This window comes from Lepisma saccharinum, chromosome 1 (assembly GCF_977018435.1).
Source record: "Lepisma saccharinum chromosome 1, izLepSacc3.1, whole genome shotgun sequence".
Lineage (NCBI taxonomy): Eukaryota > Metazoa > Arthropoda > Insecta > Zygentoma > Lepismatidae > Lepisma > Lepisma saccharinum.
In genome coordinates this window covers 117,060,470-117,082,058 of record NC_139229.1, presented here as the reverse complement: position 1 = coordinate 117,082,058, position 21,589 = coordinate 117,060,470, and the positions used below count along the sequence as shown (strand labels likewise).

Sequence of the window (21,589 nt, the reverse complement as noted above, 5' to 3'; positions counted from 1 at the left end):
ACATAAGTAAAAAAATCACACAGATACTCAAAGTTTGTTCAAAGTACTTGTAGTTCTATATAAAATAATGAAAAAATAAATTGAGCGAGTGTTATTTAATTTGGGAAATATTTTTGATGCACTATAATATTGTGAAGTAATTAATGAAAAGTGTTAAGTTTCTATAAGTTCCTGTGTTGGTCGATAGTTTCATACTCTGAAATTGTCCTCTTAGAATATAATTTATGAGTATTACAAGCCATAGCTTAGTGAAATACTTAATTGGTTGGTTCATATTGTTGAGGACCTGTAACTTTAGCAGTTTCACTTTTCTTATCGTGTTGTGTCAGATGTTGATAATTGATTGTTGGGGTACATAACAGATGTAAGTGTGCAAACTAGTTTGTGTGAATTTTCTTAATATTATATGTTGTTTTAGATTCACTTGAAGAGTAACAACAGTTTGGTCTGTCGCATTTGTGAGGAAAGCTTCAGAGACAGAGGTTCTCTCATAAACCACATGCATCGTATGCACGTTTGCATGGAACTACCCTATTCATGTGGAATTTGCAACTTTAGAAGTTCCATGCACAGGACCTTGATTGATCATTTTTATGAGGTAAGTTGGGAGCAGATGTAAGTGCTTTTGAGTTCTTGCATAATGCCAGGTGTGTGACAGATTTCAAACTAAAGTTTTTTTCTGCCTTGATCTCTTAAAAGATGTAAAATCTAGGTTTCACTGTGTTATATAATCAAGTGACTGCAATAGAATCACCATAATGGTGTAGTGCTAGTTGTCACCTTGATATAAATCTGGATTCAATCCCTGGTGAAGGCATAATGGACAGGGGATGGACAAAAATATACAAACACCACATCGGAATAGGTGACATCGATGCAGTTTTTCCACTTGAAATCGGACGTGGTGCGAAATTCTTTTGTTTTGCACCATGAGAGGACCCTGTTGGACTGGTAGGAGTCGACAGTTGCACTGCAGATAGCGTGCAGTGCAGTTGATACTGAATCATGTCCGAGCTGACCGTGTTTCAAAGAGGGCAAATTGTTGGTGCCCACCGTGCAGGCACCTCTGTTACCAAAGTAGCCATGTAATTTGGTGTATCGAGAGGGATTCCATCCAAGATCATGATGACATAATAGTGTGTCCGGAAAGACATAATCAGATAAACACCTGTGTGGATGAAAGTGTACACTGAGTGACAGAGACAGAAGGACACTGAGAAGGATTGTGACCATGTTTTGCATGAAGAATGGTGCAAGATCCCATTATCCACCATCCAGGACTTGTATTTGTCCATTCCTCGGAGACTGCAGGCCATTTTGGAAGCTAAAGGCAGTCCTGCACCTTATTAGCTACAGCATTCCAACTTTTCCTCGCAGGTGTTTTCATATTTTTGTCCATCCCCTGTCGATTCCATCTTGAACTGTAAGTCCAGCCCCAGGTAGCCCATCTGAGCATAAAGTGGACTTGAAACGAAACAAACTTGGACACACTTTTCACTGTTTGTTTTGAAAAAATAGCTGTTTATTTTGACATTTAGTGTACAAAGTTTGAATTTAGATTTATATTTGTAAAAATAATAAAATTACGTATTTTGCATGCTATTTATAAGTATATCAGATGAATAAAATTATCAATTAACCTACTCCATCCTTAAAATAGTGTTCTATGAATTACCGTTTGTGTGAGAGGAAAAATAATAGAATTATTATTGTTTCTTCCTTGTTATATACTTTGTAGCTTTAATATTTTAACGTCTCTTTTGTAATAAGTGCTTTTCTTTACAATATCCTGTAGGTTCACAATGGAACAGAAAAACTTCAGTGCCCATTCTGTTTGAAGATAGTTGCTGTGAGCAGTAAAGGCAAGAAACTAACAAACAACATATATTTCTTCTTCAATCACATACAGGTACAGTTTGTATTTCATTGTTAAAAAAGTAAAGTAAAAGTAAAGTGTTCCCCTGTGCTTAGCACCACGCCATGAAGGCGTATAGGGGGTGTGGGGGTAACGCCCCACACTTTCTTGATCCGGTCGTGAGTGGGGGTGATGTGATCAGCACCACGCCCCTGACCGCCTTTACCCCCAGGTTTCCCCAGGTACCCATGTTATTCGACGCTGGGTGGCCGCCGGGGCCGCTTCCAACGTTAGAAAAGTTCCCGGATTTGAACCGGCCGGGGATCGAACCCGGGACCTTTAGCATGGTAGTCAGACGCGTTACCGACTGAGCCACCACGGCCAATACATTTCATTGTTAGGAACTTTGATTTATTTTGCAAGTGTGATAGTGTGAAGAATCTACAGTAATCTATTTATAGAATTAAGTATGTGTTTTTCTTATTTTAATATTGAAATTAATTTACTTTTAAAATTCAGAGGGCACAACTTTCAGAACTAACTTAATAGTTTAATGTGAAATCAATTTAATGATGATTTTGGTAGAAAATATTAAATTGTATAGAGCGACAACAAGGAAAAAAAACCTTGGATGAAAAGTCCTTGCACAGCTTTCCCTTCTTCCCTTCCGCTCAGGCCATAAGGAAGCATGGTCCACTCTGCCCCTCCTCTCCTCGCAGGTTTTTTTGCTTGTGGTTCCACTATACAATGTTACATCACTTACTATAACATTACCATATTTACTCACTATCTTGTGGATAGAATTCTTAAATTATGGGCCTATTCAGAAATCACATGATTTGTTTAAAAAATCGCCCAAGTGTCCAAAATCAGTGTTGATAATGGCATGCTTCAATAAGAATGTTGCCTTTGGTACTTGCACAAAGTGTTATCTGCTAAGCTTCAGTAAGAATTTGTAGTTTCCAACGTATGGACTACTTACCAAGGCATATGTGCAAACTTGGATTAGTGCTTTTTCTTTCTTTCAGCCCTCTGCTTGTAACAGATTAGTGTGATTATGAAAATTGTACAGGTAAACATAGTATAATTGCATTTTCCAACAACTCTGATATTTTTTTTTTCCACAGAAACATCAGCGGAAGTCTATTGTTAAGAAATGCAACAAGTGTGTGCTATGGTTCATTCACAAGGGAATATTGAAAGAGCACCAAATCAAAGATCATTCAAGCTTTAAGGGACAACCTGGTATGTATAAGAAAATAAAGGAAAACAATTTTCAAAGCATTTTACGATTGATTAACTCTTGTTGCTGCATTTGGTAATCTGTATCTGTATTTTCCTTATGTAGAAAGCTTATTGAGACAATATGATTTTAAACTAGGTTGAGTATTGTACTGGATGTTACAGCTTGGATAAGACAGACAGGCCTCACTTCATATATTTGATTGCCCAATGAATAATTTCTGCATGAGTTCTGGATTAGGCAATTAAAAGTATAAAACATTGATATTTGCAAATTAATGTTGTTGTTATAAAGAAAATTACTGTCTTATGAAACATCTGTTTTCTACCCATTGTGCTATATTTCTATATAAACACCTAAAATCTCCAATGGTAAGCAACACCTTTGTGCAATCAGTGCATGAAAGTTTGAATGTTCAGGAAACAATAATAATATTAGGTCAGTCAAAAAGTAGATGCAATAATTATTATTTTTATTTTCACAGCAACAATAGAAAACTTACAATAATAGCATTTTCCAACATAGGCCCCCTGCACTTCAATACACATGGTCCAACGTTCCACAAGCTTTCCGATACCCTGAGAAAAAAAGGTTTTCGGTTGAGCAGCAAGCCACGTATGCACCGCTTCCTTCACCTGTTGATCTGTGTCGAATCGACGGCCTCTTAAAGCATCTTTAAGTGGACCGAACAAATGGTAATCTAACGGGGCAAGATTGGGACTGTATGCAGGATGCTCTAACACCTCTAAACCCAGATTCTGAAGAGTTTGAGCGGTGTTGGTGGACGTATGGGGACGCGCGTTGTTATGCAACAAAAGAATGCCTTCCGCCAATCGACCTCGTCGTTTGCTTCGAATTGCAGGCTTCAACTTGTTCGAAAACATATCACTGTATCGTTCACTGTTCATTGTTGTCCCCTTTTCCACATAATGTTCCATAATTACCCCTTCTGAGTCCCAAAAAAGTGTGAGCATAACTTTTCCTGCAGTGTTGACGCTTGACTTTTTTTTTCACTGGAGATTCAGGGTGTTTCCATTCCATGCTCTGGCGTTTGCTCTCAGGTTCGAAGTGATGGATCCATGTTTCATCTCCAGTGATGATTCGTTTCAAAAAGGCTTCACCTTAGCATGTCTGTCCAATAATTGCTGACAGATTCTCACACGATTTCGCTTGTTCTCGTCAGTGAGTTCTTTAGGGACCCATTTCGCACAGACTTTGTGAAAGTTGAGCCTGTTATGGATAATTTCATATGCAGAACCATGACTAACGTGCATATGGTTTGCCACTTCATCAACAGTCACTCATCGGTTATTCAGAACCTGCTCACGGGCTTGCTCAATGTTGTCATCAGCAGTGGATGTGGCTGGACGATCTGCTCTTTCCTCGTCGTTCACACTTGTTCGACCGCTTTTGAACTTTACAATCCACTGGTAAACACTTCGCAGCGGTAAAACATTGTCACCGTATTGTGCTGAAAGTCTTCTATGGATTTCAGCTCTTGTTACACCTTCAGACCACAAAAAACGAATTACAGAACGCTGTTCTTCTGTGGTGCACACGGACAGTGGCGCACCCATGTATACTTGGCAACACTGCAGAGCGAACTGAAGTGATGACGCTGTAACCTGCCACAGGCGAAGACAACGATACTATCTATCGGCTTGCGAGCGCAGAAAGCTGTACAGCCAACCTACGGAAGAAAAGAAAAACTTTGCATTTACTTTTTGACTAACCTAATAATAATGACAAACTAAAAAAAACTGTGATTATTTCTTCATTCTCATTGCTAATAGTTTTACCAATCTGTTGTTCATATAAATAGCTTATAATTTAGTGCAAAATTAAGCCATGTTGTTATTTTTATGACTAAATAGTCTCTTGTTTTGTAAAGTAAAAATATCTCTACATGCAATTGAATTTTCAAAGGAAAAATTCTATTGTAATTATCAGGTTATGTATATTAAGTAAGGACATTATTTTACCAGCCAGTGTCTTTATGAAACGGCTGTTTATATTGTATCTATAGAATATTGGTATATTATCGGTATCAACAAAATTTTATATTCTTCCATCTGTAGTATTTACACTATTTTTTTATTCTTCCACAGGAGTGAAGCCAATTGAGATACCAGTTGGAATTGATACAGTTATGATGCCTCCACCTTCAGACAAGTCTCGAGCCTTACAGCCAAAGGTTGGCGTTGGTGCCTCAGTGAAACCAAGATATGCTTACACAGTAGTGAGCTATAACAGTTTGACTGTTAATGGTGGCAAAGGCTTGAGTTGCTGTGAGTGTGAAGGAGATCTTAAAGAGGAAGAGCACTTTTCGTAAGTTTCAATACCTAATACCTTTCAGATTGAAACATGTAAGAGAACCTGTATAATCAAACAACATACAGTAGTTCCTGAATGTTCTTTAATTTATTTTTTGTTAAAACTGGGCCTGAACCGATACCCATACGGATACTGATTCCCACTGGTAACAATGCTTGAAAATTATCAGTTAAAAAGTTGTTCAAAATATTGATTAATAGGGGCATGCATATTTCGTTTTTGACGAAAACACGAAATGTGAAGTAACACATTCTAATGTTCAATTTTAATGTTTCTGAAAAGTGTGAGATGCATTTTCCAACCCTGTCTTGTCACGAAATTATGCGTTGTAGGACTTTGCGACCGGATTATGCTCACTGACTCGAGTTCCCAATTTCCTCATGATGGTGGGTTGCCACCGGCCCTATACACAGGCCGAAAATTCCTGGAGACTGAACTCGGGATCGAACCTATGCCGTCCCGCAACCGCTGCCCAAAGCATGGTGCCTTAGAACGCACGGCCACGGAGGAGGACCCTTTACAATTCCAGCCCCTCCGAGAAAAAAAAAAAATCCTGCATTGTGCCAGTGTTTGAAGTGGGTTGGACATGTTCATGCCCAGTTAAGAAAATTTGCATAAAGCATCCCCTCAACTAATAATTTACACAAGCATCCTCCAGCTAGGAAGGACTTCCCTTTTCAAGCCTGGTTGTATGATATTTGGACTTGGAGATGATGAAGACTACAATGAAATGAACTCCATTTGATGTATTTAGAATCCTTTTTTCTGTCTATTAGGTCTGATGATATAAACGGGAAATTTGTAAAATGTCACCAGGTGTGGTTTCTTGTATGTGCTGTTGATGGTCTAGTAATAAATAAAACACAATAAGATTAAGTAAATTAATTAAAAAGAAAACGAGGACAGATGAGAACAGAGAATAGTTTAGAACATTAAGGTAAACTGAACATTCTTTGGGAAACATACCTGAGGGTGAGAAGTGTATATTACAATGAGTTGATAGAAATCTGCTAAGGTAACACAAACTAGAACTTACCGGAAAATGTTTTGTATGTACTTTATAAACAAGCAGTGAGGTAGTATTTCTGATGTTAATTTTTGCTTTTTCAGTGGTTACCTGTGTTGTTCAAGATGCAGATTTGCAACCTGCTGTACCAAAGCAATGCATGAGCATGTAGTGGTCTTCCACGAGAGTAAAACTCCCCAGTTCCATTTGGGTAAAGTCATTAGACTGAAAAAAGAGCTGTACTGTGTCTGTGGATTTAAGAGCAAGAGTGGCAATAGATTAGGTAGGTAGATTTCATGTAGGCATGCACAGTCAGTGGCTAAGAAAATCGTAGGCAAATTTGTCCCTCACTGGTTTCGTATTTTTTTCTTTTTTACATCTTGTGTGGCTTTTGTTTTAATGAAATTTTACTTATGCTGGTGCACAAACTATTTGTTATTTTTTCTGTCTTTGAGCTTCCCATTGCAGAGAACAGAGTGAGTGAACATGGGGATGGACAAATTGGTACTATTGTCTTTGCAGTTGGCTGTAGAATATTTTGCTACAGTTTAGAAGTAGGTATAAAGTAACATTGTTGCAATTGGTATATGCATTAAATTTCATGTTGTTCCTAAAGGCTAAGTAGTGAAATGTATTATTGAATTTGCATTTTTGCTGTTACAATCATATTCAGGATATAGGGTTTTTCCTTATTCATGTTTAACATGCATATTTATGGGCCATTTTACTATCCACCTCTTGAGGCTGGGCCTGGCCATTTGTAATTGACATGTGATATGTTTTAAAAATTCCTCCAGAAATTGATTTCAGAACTTATCTTCTCAAGAAAGTAGTTAAATTGATAGTAAAAGTGCAAAGAGCCATGCAGTGGGAAGCAAAATAGTCTTTTCAAAGTAAGTAGACCAAATTTGTAATCTTTATATTAAGTGATCATTTTCTATTCGAAGAAGGAATTGTGGCATTTGTGAAATATGAAATTGTGAAAGCAGGAAGTTATTTCAGCACCTTTTTGTCATGATTGCTCTTTTTTATTGAAATAAATAAACTACAAAGTGAAAAATGCAATATTATAGTCATTTTTCAAGTATAATTGATTATCATTCACGAAAGAAAATACGTAAACAAAACATTACAACATTCCCACCAATTGAGGGGAGAGAACTGAGTAGAATAGTAGTTTAGATTGAGTAGATTTTAGCATTTGTAGCTTGCCTTATGCCATTCTTGAAAATATCTATTGGGGAAAGTGTAATCTGTGAATATTGCTATCTCTGCTGATAAAATATTTATTCTACGCTAGCCTATATGTCACTCTACAGTATGCTTATTCAGTGCCAAGTTCTACTTTGTTCAGTTTCTATGTGCTAATATTATCATATTCTATATATCAGAAAGGAAGAGCAAAATTCTGTCACATGTATATAACCTGTTTAAATGAAAATTGCTAATTTTTTGTAAAAGGTTGCACAAGTTAGTTGCCAAGAAACAGCAGTAAACTTGTGAATAAAGTTAAAAGAAAGTTGGACCTTATCTTCCTGACAATCTTTAGGAGGTGTGAAGATGCATGTGCCCACCACATGCCTCATCGATGCTGCCAATTGCTAATTTTTGTAAGGACACTTGTGTGAAAAGAGCAGTCATGGGGGGAAGTATGGAAGGCACTGTTGATTATGTCTGCTTCTGTATGTTTCATTAGCAAGTGCTAACGTGACTTGCCCATGTATTTTCTGAAACAGTTCCTATCTCTGTCTCCCTCGATATGTATCTTTTTAAAAAATAGGGGCTCCCTTATGGAATAGTGGTAATGTTATCACCTTGTAATCAAGGAATTCCCAGGTTCAATCCCAGAGGAGGCACAATGCTCAGTGATTCAGATCCCACTTTAAACTGTAGGTGTAGTCCCAATTAACTTACCTGAGCATAGAGTTAACTTCAACAAACTTTGACATTTAAAAAATAAAAGTAAAAATGGCTCACATTGGAACTAACAAATAAGAAGTCACAAGATAATAAAATCACAAGCTTCTATAAATACTATCAAGTTAAAAGTTAATGGAAATATCAAATTAGAAAGAATATCATCAAATTTACTAAAAAAGTGAAATGTTGAGCTATCAGATCCTATCCTTAGTAAATAAGTGCTACAAGATAATTTTAGTTTTTATAAAAAATGGAAAATGGCTTTATGTAATCGAGAATCATAAATAAAGTAGTTTTTTTAAAATGATAGATGATGATACTCACCGTAATGTTTTGTTATCATATTGTATACTACTTTCAGCAAAACACTTGGCAAAATGTGAGAGAAAATCAGCATATCCTTCCATGGCTCGTGCCAAAGCATCTACAATTCAATCACAGTCAGCATCTTTTCCACCTCTTGTTACTTTGGATGACAATGATGATGTTCATGAAGATCCTAGTGACCAGTGGCTAAAGGCTTTTGTGCCAAGGAAAGATGATGAACCCAAAGATGTGGAAAAGAAGTCGGCTGCACCTCCAAGTAAGTTTTTACATTGGTAATCCAATTGGTAAAATATTATGTGTTTGTGGTTTATTTCCTCAGCACAAACATATTCCATAGTAGTAATCCAAAGTAGTAGTAGTAACATGTTTAATTACACAGTGTGTCTGTAATGACTCACCACTCGTACACATTTCTCCAACTCTTGGTAATGGTCTATATATTTGAAACTGCAATGATAAACTGACCATTTTGAATCTGTACTGATACCACAACCAGTTATTCTCACATATGCCGATGTTTCAAAATTGTAACAATTAAAAATTTCTGAAAATATTTATTAATACAGTGGAACCTGAATTTTACATTTCTCAGGAGACCAAGTTGAAAAAACTTTAAATGTAGGAAAATGTAAAATTGAGGAAAATTTCATAACATTTTGCTATGTTGGGATCATAAAAATTGAATGTATAATGCAGGAAAATGTAAACTCTTGAGAACATAAAATCGGGGTTCCACTGCAATTATGTGCATTAATTTGCCAGAGTTCTGCTTTAAAACATTCAAGAATTACATCAGAATATTAAAAAAGCTCTCATTTAACCTTTAGCCACCCAAGCCTCTTTTGCCTCCTGCTGCCTGAGCCAATTTTCAGCAAAATGCAGTTTTATAAAAATGACTGTAGATCAGACTCTAATTGCCGTAGACAGACAAATGATATATTGTTTTACTCTGAATGAACCATAGATTTGGACTATATAAAATGTATGCCCATTCGGTATATATATGGAGGGGGGAGGAAACAAAATTCCAAAATTTTTGAAGAAAAAATGGGGTCCCCCCCCCCCCCCCCCGACAAAAAGTACAAGACATTGTAACAATACACATGGAAATAATCGCTGGAGTGTTAGGAACAAGAAAATAATTGCACTATTATCATATGAACAATAGAACATGACTTGTACCCTCAAAACGACATGTCTGCGCGCCACTGACTCAAGTCTCGAATTTCAACAAAATGCATAGTTAACTTCAAACAACTGTAGATCGGACACTAATTGCACTAATTGCCGTAGACAGACAAATGATATATCATTTTACTCAGAATGAACCATAGATTCGGACTATATAAAATTTATGCACATTTGGCGTATATATGTATATATAGAGGGAGGGGTGATGAACCTGAAAATTCAAGAATTTTTTTGAAAAAAAAAATGGGGGTTCCCCCTCCTTCCCCAACAAAAAGTACAAGACATTGTAACAATACACATGGAAATAATCGCTAAGAGTTTTACTAACACAGAAATAATTGTACTATTATCATACGACAAATAGAACACGACTTGTACCTCCAAGACTACATGTGTGCGTGCCACCGACTCTTTCAGAATATAAGTAAGTGCACATTTGGTCAAAAGGTCAACCCCTCTTCTCCCCTCCCCCTTGTGGCGACATGGGGAAAATTCCTTGTGACCTTGGGTACCAAGAAGCAAACTTTTCACCCATCTAGTTTCCAGTGGTGGAAGAAAAGAATTGCTAATAAATCTGGCCTTTGTTTGTCGGAATTCTTTTTCCTTTGTGAGGAAGCTGACCAAAAAAAGCCACCATTTTCCCGCCTTTTTTGTTTGACACCAAGAAGTGCAAGAGTCATAATTGTTTAATATGTGTGTTAACAATAATGTAAAAGAAGAAAATCTCAAATCCAGCCAAAAATAGCGATATTATAACGTAAAAACTACGAGCATGCTAGAGGATCTTGATCGAGACGCTCGGGATGCAAAAGGTTAATCACAAAATTAATTTTATTTCATTTATATTTTAGAAGCTATTCATTGAATATTTGAAGAAAAATGTTATTAATTTTTTACTTTTCCAAGATTATTTGTAAAGCATCACTAGTTTCAAATACACAGTATGGGCAAGAAGTGAAATGCTATTATTGCCCAGGACTCCGATAGTATAGTTGTCATTGTTATTCTGTACCTTCCAGCAACTTTATGAGAATATTCATTTTATTTCAGGCAATGACCAACCTAGTATGCTAAATATTCTTGGACTAGTGAGGAAGGCGTCAACAGACGAGTCCAGCTGTGAAAAAGTGCCATCTGATACGGAAGATTCTAAGGATGCCAAAGAAAGTACACACTCTGAAGAAGAACAGCATGCAAAGGATGACAAGAAGCCTGGTGCTGCAGCATTGAGCGAAAATGAGAAAGAAGACAAACCTGTTGAAGATAGTGTAATGGAGACAGAGGATGAGAATGAGAAAAGTGCAGCCGATGGTGATAGTGGGGCAGATTCTGGTGATGTTATCGATGAAAATAAAGGTGAGGATTTGGAAAGTGTGTGCGAGTCCATTACGGATGAAACTGCAACAAAGGATTCTGCAGATATTGTTTCAAGAGAAAATTCAAATAAGGCAGACGAATCTGGAATGGACGTGGAGGAAGTGAGCAAAGAAATAGACAAGGATGATGATGATGATGAAGCAGAAACTGAAGCAAAGAGCAAAAGTGAAGATGCATTGAGTCCAGATCCCATATCAACAGTAGATACCGAAAAGGAGAAAGATGAAACCGAAGTTGAAGAAATGGAAACATCAGAAAATTCTGCTGGGAAAACCATGGAAAATGAAACAGAAAGTCTCGAAAGCAATAAACAAGAAACTGCCATGGAAACAGAGTGTGCTGAAGAAATGAAAGAAGCATCGGAAAATTCACCTGGTAAAACCATAGAAGCTGATAATGGTCCTGAAACCAGTAAGCAAGAAACTGGTATTGAAACCGAAGGTACTGCAGAAAAGCATGATGCCGAAGAAGCCAAGGAAGCTGGTGATGAAGAGATGCAGGTCGATGATGAGGAAGGTGATAAAGGTAAGGTTGAGTTAAGTGCAAAGGATGATACAAAAACTACAGGAGTGGCTGAAACTAAAGCAGATGAAACTGGTACTAATGCAGAAGTTACAGCAGAATGAAGCTGTTCTCATGCCAATTAACATTGTTGAAGAAGAAGAACCATATCTAGCTTTTGGGAGCAGATGTTTTCAAGTTAGCCCAAGTTTGGTCGGTATTATGATTAGCTAGCAGCGAAGACATTATTATCTGCAGTGTAATATAACTTCTTCTAAGAAGAAAATGAAATAACATGGATTTATTCATTTGCCATTACAGTGTATCTGCATACTTACATATGTTTGTGGGAGAAATTCCGTGATGGGAAGTTTAGTACAAAGTAAGATGTTGAGAACATTAATTCATGTGAATGTGGCACTTGGATAATGTATGTGATCATCTTGGTAGATGATGATGATGCAAGTCATTGTTGTATCCATACATAAAATGGAAAAAGAAAAGTTCACGAAATGTTTGCTTTGTATGTTTTCAATTGTTACATTCCGGTTATTTTTCTTAGCGTATTAAAAAAAATCTTTATTAGCTGCAATAGCCGTGAAATAGATGCGAAATGCAGGAGCCACATATATAAATATATATTTTTTATTTGTGCTGTGGTCATTTACTAATTATAATTTTAGGTTGGTAAGGCCACATTGTGTATTTAACTGTTTTGTCTTATAATATTTGTTGTTAAATCAATATAAGATGCAATCTTGTCATGAATCTCTTTGTGAAATATGTAATATTAGGAAGAAGTGATATCTATTAATTTCAACTGCATGTTGTTTGAAAATAGTGAGAGTAAAAAATATATTTGTACTCTTGAGAGACTAATGAGTGTGTTTTAAATCATATATGTATTGGATCCGATAACGTACAGAGATTTCACCTGGAATTACATTTTCATACTCTATTACAAAAAGAAATGGAGATTGGGGATTCATTACAAGTGGAAAAGAAACATTGCCACTTTTTTTTCTAAGATGACAGATGCAATTTTCATTTTTGTATTTACATGAGAAAATAAACAGAATTTGAAAATGTACTACTGGTAGCTTAGAGGCCTCTTATCAAGCTAATACTGGGTTGTTGTGTACATACATAGTCTTAAAAATTTACTTGCGAGTACATAATGTCTTTGATACGAATGGTTTTTTGCTATGGAAGAGGCTGTGAATTGAATTAATGAAAAGTAAACATCACAGTTGCTATAACACAACTGAAACAGCTACAATTGGATCCATTTATCCTCATGGTGGACAAAGAAGCTGTAGTTTTATGAACCTTTTTTTTTTTCAGATATGAAATTGATGTATGCTGTATGGCTGTTTACTGTATGATATGCATTAACTTGTAGTAAAAATGATAAAAAATATTGAGGTTTTTCACAACTTTTTTTTTATTACAGTTTCATACATAGCACAGTTCTTAACTTTTTACATATCCTTTTGTACATAATGTGTTAAGTACCTGAACTGTTACAGCATGACAATTCAAGATATTCCATGATAAACTTTCCAAAATTCAGTTACAGATATCTGATGACCTTTATTTAGAGAATACTGTGTTGCAAAATTTCAAAGAAACCCTGACCCCGAGCAGGTTCCAGGCATCAAAAGATAGCAATTTGATACAGTCTTTACCTTGCTAACGTGAAATTTTGAAACTTCGTATTTCTGCGTTGCACAATTTAATGGTTAAATCCTATTAATTTCGAAAAGACTGGGTCTTCATTCATAAGTAATTTTAAACCACGTTTACCGCATCTATCATTAATTTACCTTGCTAGTTTTCTTTTCCTTTATTTTATACTTACATTTGAGGACTGAGAAACATAGTGCTGTGTTTTGTGACATTTCACTATGAAACTTTGAACATAAAGACATGGATGAGGTGCGAAATATGCAATACTCAAATTTTCAATTTTGTAGACTTTTCACTATCCCACCACAGACTTTCAGTGTACTTCATAAATAAGCATTAACATACGAGCAGCTCAGGAGTAAAACTTGATAATGCACACACCATTCAAAATTGAGTTAACATTGATGCAGTTGCTGCACAATAGTGAATGAAGCTTATTCAGTAGCTGCTGATAGTCAGAAACACATGGGAACATCTGGGTAACCCATAAGCCACGAACTTTCATTGCATTGTGCACTGCGTTTCCCTCAGTTTAAGCAATGGCATCATGATTATTTATCTAGGGGGTGCAATGTTAAAAAAATAGAAAAAACCTGTAACTATATCAAATGCCAATCTTCTATGAAAGTATGCCCAGGAAACTGAAGGCTACTAGTGACTTGCTTCATTTTTGCTTGCTTGGTTTAAACACGACAATCCCATGTTTGGAAATTTGAAACAAACAAATCTTGTTCAAGGTAAGTCAATAAGAAATATTTTTTTTTTGTACTCCCAAGAAAGAGGACCTAATACTACATGCAATCACAAGTTAACAGTTGTATTTAACCATGTAGTGAAAGCAAAAACATAATCCTTGCTTTTATTGATTTATTTTACTTGGCTTTTTTTTTTGCCGCGGTGGCTCAGTCGGTAACGCGTCTGACTACCATGCTAAAGGTCCCGGGTTCAATCCCCGGCCGGTTCAAATCCGGGAACTTTTCTAACGTTGGAAGCGGCCCCGACGCCCACCCAGCGTCGAATAACATGGGTACCTGGGGGAAACCCTGGGGGGGTAAAGGCGATCAGGGGTATGGTGCTGATCACATCATCCCCACTCACGACCGGATCAAGAAAGTGTGGGGCGTTATCCCCGCACCCCCTATACACCTTCATGGCATGGTGCTAAGCACAGGGGAATACTTTACCTTTTTTTTGGCCACATTTGGCTGATCGTAAAGATAAGAACAAATGGTGATAAGATAAAAATAATGAAGGGACAAATACCAGCATACATGAACAGCACACAACACAAGTCCTACAGAGGATTATATTGGCTGCGAGTCCAGCCACCAGACTGGCAGAGCATCGTCAGTCTACCTTTAATGTAGGGTGGAAGAGAGGTTGAGGTTTGAGTGTTTTTGGGAAGGGTCACATCTTACATGCCATCCTCGCTGGTAAAAACATGCTTTTTGAATGTTTGTAATGCAAGCTTGCAAACATGCAAATGCAAAATACATTATACAGGTGACAAGAAGAAGAAAGTAGGTGTCGAGTGCACTGGGTAACAAAAAAAAAAGTTTACTATGCAACCTGAAGTTCTTCTATTTGAAAAAGGAAATAACACGTGCAAAAAAGTATATCATTTAGTAACTTTCATGTAATCATAACATTACTTTTTACAACTACTTCATTTTTATGAAAATATTCTCTTGCTTTCTGGGTTATAAAGCTTTACTCCCAAGCTGCTCATATGATACATCGAAAGCAGACGTACTAGGTATGCAAAATTCAACAATTTATACATGCAAGTATCTGGTAAACATTCAGTGCAGAAAAGAAAGATACTGTAATAATCAAATTCCTAGGTATGCCACAAATACATGAAACTGCCTTCTGTCAAATTTCTCAAGCTAATTGTAAAAGAATCTTTTATACCTATATACAGTGGAACCTCGATTCTACATTTTTCAGGGGGACCATCAAGATTGAATGTGTAATGCAGGAAAATGTAAAATCAGGGTTCCACTGTATTTGGTTATTATTAACCACGTAAATTTGTGTGAATTTTTCCTCATAAGAACCATATCGAAATGGCAGAATTGTGGATTTCTGTATAAGTCTGTCTTACTGATATGCTACTTGTGAGGATTAGGTAACATTGATGAAAGGATTTACAAAACACTCATGCCCAATCAACTGGTATTGAATCCATAACTATATAATGCAGAAGGGTCATTCCACGCGAAATAAACAGTCAAGTTTTAGAAAAATAATGCCTGCTTTGAAGTAACTACCCCTGGATAGGGGTTAGAACAACAAACAAATTGAAAATTTTAAAAATGGTCAAGCAACCATTGCTAGACCATTCTCTTTGGACTGACCCACATGCATTCTGGACAAGAACTGTGGTCTTAGTACAATTTCTGATAAAAGTGGACAGACATCATAGAAATGCTTCTCCCATGTATTCAACATTTCTAACAATATTGTGTACTGATATTAGTGGTAATTTGGGAGAGTTTTAGGGCCATTTGTCAAAAATATAACTGTGCCAATGGAAACAATGGTTGATACATTGAATTTTGAAACCTGGGATATTTTTAATAAGAACAATATTACCTTTCAGATTTTTTAATATTATGTTGAACGATTATGCTGTGTAACAATTTTCATCGTGGTAAAACCTGGGACTCCCTATCAAACAATTACCTGAAGTGGGAGTGTATTTTTCATCACAAAATATTACTTTAAAGATTTTTCTACTTTCTGAATAGGTAAGAGTGGTAATAATCATTTTCTGTTAAGATTGTCGTCCTCTCCAATACCTAAATCATCACAATACTCCACATAGTTTCAGAGATATGACATATTTTGTGTCACATGATGCGTTTGTCCACCCAATTTCTGAAACTCTTCAAATTTTCAAAAAATTATAACTTTCTACATATTTGTTGGACAAGTGTAATATTACATATTTATCATATTCAGGGTGGCGACAGACCTGGAAAACCGGGAAATGTCAGGGAATTTGAGGTGTCAAAAAAAGTCAGGGAAATGTCAGGGAATTTCGTCTTCATTGACTTCGAACACACTTTTGACGAAAATTGTTATAACTCTGGCACTATGGGAGCAATCTACTTCGGATAACTTTTGTTTTGCAGCTAAAACATCAGCGCATGCAACATTGTACAATTTAGAACACCGGACGAGGAAGGGGGCTTGGGGGCACTTCCCCTGAATTTCAATGTAAAAAACAAAAATCTGGAGTTTGCCTCCTCTTCTCCCGCTATTTTGGGGAGAAAGCGCGAACTTTAGTATTCTTTTCAAAGAATGGACATTTCTCAAGAGAATGAAATATGTTTCATGTTCTTTGGTGGCATACAAGTTGAATAATATGCCAAAATGTGATTTTTTTTTCTTACGAAAAATAGGTAATTTGCATGTTTGGAGGAAAATTGTTATAATGTGGGTACTATGGGAGCAATCTACTTCGGATAAGTTTTGGTTTGCAGCTAAAACATCAGAGCATGCTACCGTGTACAATTCAGAACGCCGAACCGAGGAAAGGGGGTTTGGGGGGAGCGACCACCGAATTTCAATGAAAAAAAACAACATAAAAATCTGGAGTTTAGCCCCTCTTCTCCCGCTATTTGGGAAGAAGGCGCAAACTTTAGTATTCTTTTCAAAGAATGGACATTTCTCAAGAGAATGAAATATGTTTCATGTTCTTTGGTGCCATAGAAGTTGAATTATATGCCAAAATGTGATTTTTTTTTTTTTTTTTACGAAAAATAGGTAATTTGCATGTTTGGAGGAAAATTGTTATAATGCGGGTACTATGGGAGCAATCTACTTCGGATAAGTTTTGGTTTGCAGCTAAAACATCAGAGCATGCTACCGTGTACAATTCAGAACGCCGAACCGAGGAAAGGGGGTTTGGGGGGAGCGACCACCGAATTTCAATGAAAAAAAACAACATAAAAATCTGGAGTTTAGCCCCTCTTCTCCCGCTATTTGGGAAGAAGGCGCAAACTTTAGTATTCTTTTCAAAGAATGGACATTTCTCAAGAGAATGAAATATGTTTCATGTTCTTTGGTGCCATAGAAGTTGAATAATATGCCAAAATGTGATTTTTTTTTTTTTTTTTTTTTTTTACGAAAAATTGGTAATTTGCATGTTTGGAGGAAAATTGTTATAATGCGGGTACTATGGGAGCAATCTACTTCGGATAAGTTTTGGTTTGCAGCTAAAACATCAGAGCATGCTACCGTGTACAATTCAGAACGCCGAACCGAGGAAAGGGGGTTTGGGGGGAGCGACCACCGAATTTCAATGAAAAAAAAAACATAAAAATCTGGAGTTTAGCCCCTCTTCTCCCGCTATTTGGGAAGAAGGCGCAAACTTTAGTATTCTTTTCAAAGAATGGACATTTCTCAAGAGAATGAAATATGTTTCATGTTCTTTGGTGCCATAGAAGTTGAATAATATGCCAAAATGTGATTTTTTTTTTTTTTTTTTTACGAAAAATAGGTAATTTGCATGTTTGGAGGAAAATTGTTATAATGCGGGTACTATGGGAGCAATCTACTTCGGATAAGTTTTGGTTTGCAGCTAAAACATCAGAGCATGCTACCGTGTACAATTCAGAACGCCGAACCGAGGAAAGGGGTTTTGGGGGGAGCGACCACCGAATTTCAATGAAAAAAAAAACATAAAAATCTGGAGTTTAGCCCCTCTTCTCCCGCTATTTGGGAAGAAGGCGCAAACTTTAGTATTCTTTTCAAAGAATGGACATTTCTCAAGAGAATGAAATATGTTTCATGTTCTTTGGTGCCATACAAGTTGAATAATATGCCAAAATGTGATTTTTTTTTTTTTTTTTTACGAAAAATAGGTAATTTGCATGTTTGGAGGAAAATTGTTATAACGCGGGTACTATGGGAGCAATCTACTTCGGATAAGTTTTGGTTTGCAGCTAAAACATCAGAGCATGCTACCGTGTACAATTCAAAACGCGGAACCGAGGAAGGGGGTTTTGGGGGCGCGACCACCGAATTTCAATGGGGAAAAAAACATAAAAATCTGGAGTTTACCTCCTCTTCTCCCGCTATTTTTTTAAAGGAGAAGGCACAAACGTAAGTATTCTCTCTAAAGAATGGGCGTTTCCAAAGAGATTGAAACATGTTTCATGTTCCTGGGTGCAATAAAAGTTGAATAATGAGCCACAATGTGAAACTCTGTTCGGAAATGTGGCATGGATATGTTGCAGAGGGGGAAGGGGAGGTTGGTCATCAATATGAATTTCCCAGGCTTGCTCCAGACCTGTGTCAGAGTTTTCACCTAAACATATAAGAGTATGAAGGTCCAAAAAGCACATTCATTTCGTAATCGGCACCATGATACCATATGGTATCATCGGGCAAGTACGACCTTAATCTGATGATACCATATGGTATCATTGGAGGAGTAAAGGTTAAGCCTCTAAATATTACATGGAAAATGCACTGAATTATCATTTTTTTCTTGTCCGTATGGAAGTAGTAAGGGGACTTGTCAACAGATGGAGGGGATAAGAGCAGGTGGCGCTATCCGATAGTTGTCGGACGTCGTAGTAAGGCCAGTAAGGCATTTTGTTGGGCAAACTGAAGGAACATGGAAACAAATATGTTCCATTGATACATACGATTTTTGTCGAATATCGCCACCCGACAAAGTATCTCACTACAACATGCGACAGAAATTGCATGGACTGCAACATCCAACAAAAATCGCATGCATGAACAAGAAGAGCTTTAGACTGCAAATATGCTGCTGGAATTTTATTACTCTTCTGGCTCACTTCACCTTATTGAATGTAGCAGTGCTTACGAAGGCTTTCTTTTATCATCCTGACATATCACTGGTTTCGCACAAGTTAACATGCGTTTACAATGACATTGCAATATTCTTAGATATCAAGAAGAATCCAACCAAACGGGATATATATTGAATACTATCACGAAAAAGTGAAACATAAATCTGCATTGGTGAAAGTTATAAAAATTGGCACGTGCATGCTCCCAACCTCAAATTTACTGCAACAACACTAGTATTGCAATGAAATTAATGCTACTCTCTGTCCTGTCTGTTTAATCGCGTGAGAGATGATCTAAAATCTCTCACTGAGTGAAGTTAATGTCCAGTATTATGAAATAAAATACTAATAATAAATACGTAAATATTTTAATATCACATTTACTCGAATCATTCAATCATAACAGCAAATCACTTCCTTCAAGAATTGACTTTTCTCTGTCAGCCCTGCTACATTTTCACTTTCAATCTACTGATTTATACGAGGGGTGGCCAGAAAGTAATTTCCAATTAGTAGGTACATTGATTTTTCGCAAACGCCAAAACCGTGAAAAATGGTAATTGCTGCTAAATTATGTTTAGGAATGTGCAGTGAAGTCTGGACATATTTTTCGCCCATTCGAAATATCGAAATAATGCAAATTTGGCAAAAAAATGCGAATTGTTGGCATTTTTAGCGATTTTTTTTAAAGAAATGTCCTAAAACAACGAAAAATTCCATGAAATCCAACATCCTTGTCTTTTGTAGGCCATGTTTGTGTACATAGAACATGCACGTTTTCCAACATTTTACTCAAGAGTAAACTATAGAGTTATACCTACATGGAATAATTCCGACAGCCACATTCAATCATGTATTTTCCATGATTTTTTCAACTTCTATCAAAACCATTTGCATCACAGAGCAAAGTGGCAGGGTTCTAACAGGAGATCGAGTGCATACCTACCGTCACACGGGAGCCATATCTTCCTATTTGTCGCACGAGATATGTTTTGAATTACCAAGCTAAGTGCGCACTATCGGCATTTGTCGAGCGAGTAATAATGGAGCTCAGTCCTTAGGGCATGTGACTACTATGCGAGAGACCCGGGGTCGATCCCCTGCGGTGGAGAACCGGGATGTTTTCCACCTATTCAAACTGCTCCGGCACCCACCCAGCATCATATGAAGCTGATACCTTGAGGAAACTTTGAGGGACAAAGGTAGCCAGGAGTGTGTTGCTGATCACATCACTCCCACCTTCAGCCGTGATCAAGAAAGTGTGGGGCTCTAACTCCACACCAAAATTCTATTATCTAAAATCCTTACCTTAAAATTAATATAGGGGTATGGAAAATAACTTTCCCAAAATAACTTTCAAGATATCAAACTCTCGCGAAGAGGCGTAAACCATGTGGCTTACAATTTGAAACAGTAGTTTAAAAACACGATGAAGGTATAATTTCAGATATTTGCCAGAAAATGCGCTAAAATGAAAATTTCAATTTTGGGAAAAATACACCATATAAAAAATAAAAAAGAAGAGAATATACCAATTTGAAAAAAATAACAAAATATCAAGGTCCCTACCGATTAGGCATAAATAAAACAAGAATATCAGTTGTAATTTATTGCATTAGTAACAATGATTCCTAACCTCATAATCACCACCATTGTTCTGGTATGTGTCGTAGCATGGCACTAAATTTTGTATGCCTATGGTATATGTGTCTGACAGCAAAGACTGGAACTATCTCTACCGCAATGTAGATGTCAAACCCTTGTCTTGCCAGAAACCTCTTCAGTTAAACATAGAGATGAAAGTTGGTACATTCAAGGCCAGGGCTGTACAGGGTGTGGTCTAAGATCTCTCACCTGAAGTGATGCAAAGGGCCAGTGTGTACTCCGCTGTATGGAGTTGTGCACTCTCGATTGGCCTTCCGTGCATTGTCTGCACCATCATCTGACCATACTATCACCGCTATCACTCACGACGTCCGGTCTGCACAACTCACACAATTGCTGGTGAGTCTGAGTCAAATTCTGAGCGTGCAATGTAGGCTACATCGCAGTCGGTGGGAGACTTTATAAGCTGCAATCTTTAACCTAGAACTGTCCTAAAACGGCTGCTTTGCAACTGTACCAGATTACAGCTACATGCCACTTCTTCGTGCCTGCATGTGTGATTCGCTCTCCGACCACTAGTGCTGCGTATAGGCACCATTGGAGCTTTTTCAGGATGCCCCTCGTATATGAGTGTTAGAGTGTTCGTGTTTTAATGTGTAACAAAAAGGTAAAGTGCTCCCCTGTGCATAGCACCACGCCATGAAGGC

The 21,589-nt window shown here is 37.0% G+C and overlaps 1 protein-coding gene across 2 annotated transcripts in view; it reads left to right on the top strand.

Annotated features, from left to right (window-relative positions):
• Positions 1-13,174, top strand: part of LOC145999897 (uncharacterized) — a 65,583-nt gene extending 52,409 nt beyond the window's left edge. For both annotated transcript variants that reach the window (XM_083137173.1, XM_083137181.1), the window contains exons 11-17: positions 419-598; positions 1,796-1,909; positions 2,983-3,100; positions 5,207-5,426; positions 6,543-6,721; positions 8,720-8,941; positions 10,927-13,174. In XM_083137173.1, coding sequence (XP_082993299.1) covers positions 419-598; positions 1,796-1,909; positions 2,983-3,100; positions 5,207-5,426; positions 6,543-6,721; positions 8,720-8,941; positions 10,927-11,879 — 1,986 coding nt within the window. In that variant the 3' untranslated portion in view covers positions 11,880-13,174. The remainder of the gene's footprint in view (positions 1-418; positions 599-1,795; positions 1,910-2,982; positions 3,101-5,206; positions 5,427-6,542; positions 6,722-8,719; positions 8,942-10,926) is intronic.
• Positions 13,175-21,589: the final 8,415 nt, after the last annotated feature.